The 8176-nt window shown below is 41.2% G+C and overlaps 1 protein-coding gene across 1 annotated transcript; it reads right to left on the bottom strand.

The window, feature by feature from the left end:
* Positions 1–814: 814 nt before the first annotated feature.
* On the bottom strand, positions 815–3690 carry camk2n1a (calcium/calmodulin-dependent protein kinase II inhibitor 1a). The gene is made up of 2 exons (XM_037459183.2): positions 3162–3690; positions 815–2626 (listed from the first exon to the last, which is right to left on the bottom strand). Exons 1-2 carry the CDS (start codon positions 3328–3330, stop codon positions 2556–2558), a joined length of 240 nt encoding a protein of 79 aa, XP_037315080.1. The 5' UTR covers positions 3331–3690; the 3' UTR covers positions 815–2555.
* Between the last annotated feature and the right edge of the window lie 4486 nt (positions 3691–8176).

Here is an 8176-nt window from a genome sequence, read left to right as displayed (position 1 = left end):
GACGTTCAGGTATTATGTAAAACAAAATAGTTTAAATTGATAAAACAAGAACATAGCAAAAGATATGTCCACATTGTGTGTGTGTTTAGAAAACAATAACAATTTCCATCCATTTCACACCATCTTGAACCATTTTATGCCTTCATACTTTTTTTTGTTATTCAGAGTATTTGGAAATTTACAACCAAAAAGCAGCCAAAAAGCCAGAAGCGATAAATGGTTGAAATGTGCATTTTCTGCCGCTGCGTGCGGGTCGGTTACAACATAATGGAGTCAAACACTAAACCAGAGGATGTTCCATGTTTTGGTGAATTGTTGCATTTTCTGGTTTAAAACCCAAGCCAGTGTTTACGTCACCGTCATAGGCTGTGTGAGACCTAATGTATGAGGACACTGCACATGTAGACTTTAAAAGTCAATCATGTGACCCCCCCAAGGGGTCTGCGGTTTAATGAATTCACTCGTGTAGGCTGACACAGCGCTGTTTAACAGCTTAACAGATGGATCGCTGTTCCTTTCCTGCTCTTTAATTAAGGATCAGTATTTAATGTCACTGAGGTCATTGCTACTGACCCCAAAGGATCCAAAAAATGTGATGATGTTTTTTGATGATGCAGCTACGTGTAAGTTGTTTATTTTAAAAAGTGTATCTCTCATTTTTCACTGACGCTGTCCTATGTTCTGTGTTGTTTTTTCCCCTTTGACTTTTTCCACAAAACAAGCTTGGGCCAATCTTAAGTTAGTTATAATTTTCTATTAAATGGTATATTAAAATGTCTTGGGGCAACAACCATAGCAAAGAATCACATTTACATGTTCTTTCACCATTTATTAATTCACCAAATACAGTGAAAATGGCATCATAATTTACAATGACTCATTCTTAGAATGTCATGACATTTTTGTCGCTTTTTTGCTTCATAAAACAATGTTTCAGTATGGAAAATATTAAGGTTTCATGCACGACAAACCATATCCAGTTTCTTTAAAATAATGGTACAAAATAATCAAAATTAAAAAACAAAAACTGTAATGTCCAAGGTCGGTCAAATAACCACATGTTATTTGAAGATACTCGTAAACAGTGCAATGTACTCTAAAACTGCCATTTTCTAACAAATTCATCAACGAAGCTCAAGTCACAGTATACGATTTCTTAATAATAGTTTAACATTTATGTGTGCAAAAACCCCAGACACATTCAGTTAGTCTTTAAAAAACGCCCGTCCTCTGATATAGAATGAGACCAGTCGACCAGAATCTTAGCTTCGCCTCCATGAAGCCCAGTCTCGCTCTGTATATCCTCTCTGAAGTAGAAATATTTTTTGTTGATGAATTGTAAGACGATAGACTAGCATATAATTTAAATAACAAATATTTAGATATAAAAATACAAATATGACTTTAGATAAAAAGAAGCGTGCCAGGGTAAGAGTAGTGGCACCTACATTGGCACCGGAGTGAAAGTTCATGCAAATTGATGGAGAAAAAAAACGTATAGAAGACAAAACACGAATATTTGCTAAATCAAAATACCCGAATTTTAGAAAGATTTTTTTTCCCAACAATTCCATGACTTTTGCCTAAAGCATTTACTATTTTCTCCACATCTTTGCTGGCCTCTGTAGATATCGGAGCATTTGAAAATACAAAAAAAGGGAAATAAAGATATGTGCAGGTGTAAATCAGCTACATGAAGGTGTCAAGCCACACCTTTAACCACTGATGGGTAATGCAAGAAGAACAAGAAGAGGAAGGTAGCCTGTGGTTCAGGTTTAATCTGTGGCCTACTGCTCTTTTAAAGGCCAAGAGCAAACAAGGCTTCTACTACAGAAAATATTAACATTGCACCAACCTCGAATATATGTTTTTACATACAATGGGTCTCCTCTACTTAGCAGGCTCGAGAGTTTGGTCGGTCTGCTTTTAAAAAGCGATAGCAGCAACAGGAATGCATTGGACCAGTGCTGAAAGGACAGCTCCCTTGAATGCACCGCCGCCGACCGAATCAACAAAGCAAAGCCTAAAGGGGGGGGGGGGGGGGGGTCTGAGAGCTCAGCCTACCTACGGTACTGTACAACTTATTGAAATAGGGCCGGGATTGAGCCTCAGCCTCCAGTTGCAGTATGTTGTTGCTTACAGCGCTGTGGGAAAGGGAAAAAAGGAGATGGTCGTGGAGTAATGACAAGTTCATCCATCATTAAAGTCAGCAGAGGTTGAGCGGTGTCCGCCATCTCAACATCTTGCTGCGCAGCAGGAGTTAAAATCGGGATTTGGTTGGAGAATTGCCAGCAATCCCTTGATAAACCTTGTTCTTTTCGAGAGTCTCTCTCCCCGTCGCCTTCTCTTGCTTTGTGGCTTTCTTCAACGTGTATCTTCCTAAAGCCTCCTCCATTCCCCCGCCTCCGTCTTTGCCCCTTGTTTTTCCCTCTCGTCAGTCACACCATCCTTGCTTCGTGCCGTCGTTCTTCTCCCGCAATCCTCGAACATGCACAGCCGACAAGTGCTTCAAATCGGTGATCAAAAATAAAAAGTCTGCAAGGCATCGCTCACGTTTAAACGCCCGGTGAAGACTTGTCTGCCATCCCCTTCAGGACGTCGTCTATTCGGTCGTCCTCGATGACCACTGTCGATAGAGGGAAGGAAAGAGGACGGTTAATGAGACCGCGAAGGGAGAGACACGCGTGTGAGTCCGATGTGTCTTATGGTGCGGTCGGTGGATAATTATTTAGGGCCTTTAGTGAAGAAGGGATTTGGCGCACTAAGTATCCAAAACCAGGAGGAAATATGTGAGAGTGGTGAGATTGCAGTTGAATAAATAAACAAAGCACTATTGCCAACCCCCGACCTCGAGTACGCGCACTTTGTCAAAACAACTCGTTCCTGATAATGGCGACGAGCCCGGCATTTTATCCTTTGGGTTTAACCACATTGTTTTTGGACAGCATGGGGTGTGTCCTTACTTGTCCATGTAAACCGTTTAAATGCGGTCGTAAGAACTTATTCTGTAGTACATTTTCAAATATCAGAATTTTGTTTAGATGCATTTAAATTACAATACACAGCCCCATAAACTGCTATATAGCCAAAAACGCTTTAGGCATTTTCTATCACACAAATTATTTTGTGCATCAGGCACCCTTTATTTAACCCTCCTTTACCTCGCTTGGCTCGGCCGATCTGTCCCAGCTTCGGGGGTCTCTTCGCCTGCGACGCGGAGAAGAAGGCGCTCGTGTCCTGCAGTCCGCAGCTGTAGGACATCTGGCTGACCTCGCTATCTGCCCCATAGCCGTTCATTTTCCCCTCGTTGTATGGCAGCACTTCGGACATTGTGGCACGACGGGAAATTGATCACCAACGTAAATGAGAAGCAGACAAAAGTCTTGCTCGGGGAGTTTTATATGCTCAATAAAGCCGTATTTTCCCTGGTTTTCTTGTCTTGCGAAAGCTGCAGCAGTTGTTATTTATCTCCCGGTGGGATCCTCTCAGAGTGCAACTCGATTTGAACTGGCGTCTGAGGTGCAGGTGATGTTGTGGTCTCTTGGTGGTCTTTTGGTTGTCTCTCGGTGGATGCGTTGTAGCTGCAGGGAGAGACGCCGTGTGAGTGGTTGCGGGAGAGCTGTGTTCGCCTGTGTTGCTGGCTGATGTCTGGTGAGGGAAGTGGGAGATCCCGGGATCATAAAGGAAACCCAGGCAGAACGGTGAAGTCATCCATCCGGGTGTGTGTGTGTGGCGGGGGAACCCAAGAGTTGGAAGAGCAAGAGGGACATCAGCAGGCGAGAGATGCAATTGCAAGACGGAGGGACCCTCACCGAGGCAGGTTTGAGGCTTTTTCTTCAGGATATCTGGCGAAAATAAATAATTACACAGACACAAACTGTGTGGCTGGTCAATTATAAGTGTTGTATGTAACCCAGACTATATTTACCTCAATAATATAATACTAGTTCATTAGGCTTACAAGGATCCTCCAAACTAAACTTCCAAAATGACTTCCTTCTATGTGCTTCTTCAGCATTAAGTCATAATTACTATCTCAGGTATTTATTTGCATACATTCAACAGTGCAGTTCAGTTATGTGCAATCAGTACTTTACCTCAGTACTTCTTTTTATCAATTTAAACCTACAATTTACTAGACGTCAGCATTCTGTTTCTCATCCGTGTCTTGGGAGTATCCCAAATTGAAATACTAAACCACTGGTCTTCCCCTTTAAGGACCGGAGCAGCACATTAACATCATGAAGAAAACATGATGGAATTATGTACATTATAGATACATATGCACATAATAAAAAAAGACAAAAAAAACGAAATAATACGATGTCCTGGTTACGTTTTCAGTATCAGATATGTGGACGGCTCTGTTCAGCACCACGGACAGAGCCACCAGCGTCAAGCACTAGCTTTGTTTGAAATGACGTCATTCTTCCTTGACTTCTTTTTGTAGCAGTCCGTGTTGCAACAGCCATCCTAGTAGCATATGGTGTCTCATAAAAACTAAAATAATGAGCTGACTATTTTTGGAGCAAACGTGTTTTAACACCTCGGGCCAGCTGACCTATACAGAACCGTTATAACCGTTCCATCGAAACAGTGTTCCTCTGTTTTAGCCACCAGTCTGCATAGCGGACCGGGGAAATTGACCAGCTGACACCCTTTAAGATCAGTGTTTTTGGAATAGCTCCTGGGTCTCCTACGGGGATTAGATGTGTGGCGACCATGGAGCCAAAGCAAAGCCTGCTGACTCGCCTGCCACAGAAACAAATACCCCCCTCTAAAACTTGTTACTGATAAATGTCCCAAGACTATTTATGTTTGGTACAAGTTTAGAAAAAACATTGCATGTTTTCCTTGCAGGCAGGTTCAACTCAAAACATCCATTTTCTGGCATCATAAGTCTAAGTACATTTTCATCCAATTCCTTTTTTCCCCTCAGCTCTGCATCAGAGATTAGAAATATATCTAAATGTATTTATCCAGTGGTTCGACTCCCAAAGCTCCTCTTGTCTAATAAACCACCTCCTCCTGCTGTCATAAGCAGAGCAGTTGATTCATGCACGGATTTCACATGATGTCATCAGTCGGCGACCTGCTGAGCCACTTGGCACCAGGTGCAGATTCATGTTCATTATTTAGGAAAAAAAATGCTCATGTTGATACTAACTGAAAGCGCTTTCTCTAATGGCCTTTCCCCCTAATAATGCACCGCCTCCAACCTAATGTTGAGCCCAGTGTGCTTAAGTGCAACAACTCCTCGTTCGGTCTGTCTCGGTTTAGTTCAATTGATCTTTCTCAGTCCGCATGCTGTGATTCCTTCTCTTCTGTTCCCTCCGTTCTCTTTCTCCATCCCAATCTCAGCATCTTTAGCACACAGCATTCAGGCTCACTCAATCAATCGCATCATCTCTGATGGGGCACCAACCCTTAAGAAACGTGTGTGCGTGTGTGTGTGCTCTTGAAGCACTGCCTCCAATTATAAATGAATCACTACTCTGAGTCACTCACTCTCCACATCTTTCCCCTCAAGCAGAGCATGGCGCTGCTGAACCTACACACACACACACACACACACACACACTCGCTGTAAATACACACTATGCTCTTCCTTGTGGCACAATCGCTGAGGAAAAAGAGCCAGGATCAATTCCCTGTGTATCTTTTAAGATCTGTGTGTGTGTGTGTTTGTGTTTATGTATGACTCTGTGTGCAGGTGTACATTTTCAGAAATGTTCTTAAAATGACCGGCGTGTTTCTCTCTTTGATACAATCCCTGATTGCCTCTCTTTAGGGAAGGAGCGCTTGGTTTGTTTATAATAGAAGAAGCACACTACAGACACACTACTGTCACAAAGTAGGTCACTTATCCCACGTCTCACTGCATGCCCGAAGCACATGTGTGAGGGCGGTAATTGGCATCAGGGAGTACAGCACGCTGTGAGGGCTCCCTCTCCTGAGGAACAGCATCTCTACCTTTCCTCCTGCTGTCTGTCGAGTCTCTGCTAAATCCAAAGTCAAATAAGACCCGTCCACCCAGCGCGCCCTCTCGGGAGCACAGGTACATAAGGTTAGGGTGTGTCAGCATTTATCAAAACCCATCTCTTTGCCTTTTTCTTTTTTTTTGGTGGAAGAAGTCAACAAACAAAATGAGTCGTACTAAATAGATGAATGAGTTCCAACCCCAAACAGGATAATACAACCTTGATTGAATTGATGATGCTAGTGCAGGATATAAGTGCTGGACTTGTGTTATCCTGGACAAATTCATACAGAGTTTGAATTTTCCTATTGCATTTGGAATTTTAAGAAATATACATTCAACTTGTGGGCCGAGTTCACACTGACTTTCCATTCGGTTTGGATGTTTTACAGCCCTTTCCTGGCATTCCCTTCCTCCAAAGGCCCATGTGAGATTATTACTACTATAATGCTGTGCCCTTTGTGTTCTCCCTAACCCAAAATACAAATCAAATGCCCTTGGTTCTCCCCCGTGGCCTCTGAGGTCTGTGAGTAATGGCCTGTTCCTTCAGAGCCACAGCTGCCCCCCCCCCCCACCCCCAACACAAACACACACACCTACATGTTCTTTCCCCTTTTGTTCAAAAGGAAACATCTGCCATTCTTCCCACCCTCTCATCACTCGTTCGAGGAGACAGTCTTTCCTGTCACCAGGTGGCGTCAACAAGTATTTTTGCCTTTAGAAAAGTAAAACGATCCATCATGAATTCACATCTTGAGACTTGTGAAATCATTGTTTGTACTCATATATATATATATATATATATATATATATATATATATATATATATATATACTTTAGTGCGTTAATTACGTTTAATTAATTAGAATGTGAATTAAGATGAATTAATTACACAAAAAATAACACATTAAAAAAAATTACGCATTTTTACACTTATTTTTCGCACCGCGGAACGTTTCTCACTGGATGAGTTTCGGAGGACCGATTATACTGGAGCACCAACTAGCGTTTATGACTTCAGACAACAACAAACCACAGTGAACATGAACGAAGAAGCTGACGAGACCGTGTCGGTTGGCCCCGTGAATTGGACATCTTATTATAATAAACACACGGATGGAAGCGTCGATAAGAGCGTGGTTGTGTGCAAGCTGTGCAACAAGGAATTCGCATCGAGCCTCAAGTATCACCTCAACGCAAAACAATTAGCAGCTAGCGTGGACGTACAAGGACCCACACCCAACCCACACTGCACCAGATGACTGGTTTAAGGACCAGGGTAACTAAGACCACGTCTGAAAAAAGAACCAATGTTCTGAATGTACTTGAAAGTATTGGTCTACTTAAAAAAACATAGTTTACAGAAGGTCTACTTACCTTTAGGCTACCTGAATTTCTGAAAGTACTATATTTCTAAATATGCTATTGCTACACTTGTCTGCTGGAATTGGTTGAACAAAAATAAAAATCCATGTGAAAAAAATTACTTCTCACTGTTCTCAGGTCAAATATTTATGCAATTAAAATGTGATTGATTTTGATTAATTAATTACAAAGCCTCTAATTAATTAGATTAATATTTTTAATTGAGTCCCGGCCCTAAAATATAAATAATATATATATATATATATATATATTTATAGATAGATACATTCACTAATTTAAGTTGTTGAATGTAAAATAAAAAGTTATGTGTCATTTCCCACATTTTTTTTGTTGCATCAAATGCAGAGCAGTGAAAGAGTTCCACCTGCTGGAGGACAGATAAAGTGTAGCACTGTTGATGGATGATAAAATAACCTCTAGTTTATTTACTGAGCTCCTGTTTGCACAGATGGGGAAATTCATTTGGCTAAATTGCTTTACTTGGAAATGTGTTTTGGATTGTTGTGTTGATATTAAATGGGAAAAAACCATCGTTTTTCCTCAAAAGTTGACCTTTCATGGGAAAAAAAAAACATGTCTTCCATTTGATGATGATGCCTTTTTCACATCGTCCTATTTGATTTGTAATGGTTTGCTTTTCTCTCCACTTGAGAAACACCTTAATTCCTTCTTCACCTTAAACATGTTTCTTTGGTGTTTTGCTTTTTTTGTTTTCTATTATGGTGCAGAATGGGACTGCAAACAAATTAAATAATATTCTAAGCTTGTACGAGTTTACTTATTAGTTTGATGTGTTATTAACATACCAGC

Source organism: Pungitius pungitius, chromosome 15 (genome assembly GCF_949316345.1).
Source record: "Pungitius pungitius chromosome 15, fPunPun2.1, whole genome shotgun sequence".
Lineage (NCBI taxonomy): Eukaryota > Metazoa > Chordata > Actinopteri > Perciformes > Gasterosteidae > Pungitius > Pungitius pungitius.
Note: the sequence above shows the minus strand (reverse complement) of the source record. Positions and strands in the feature narration are given on the sequence as shown.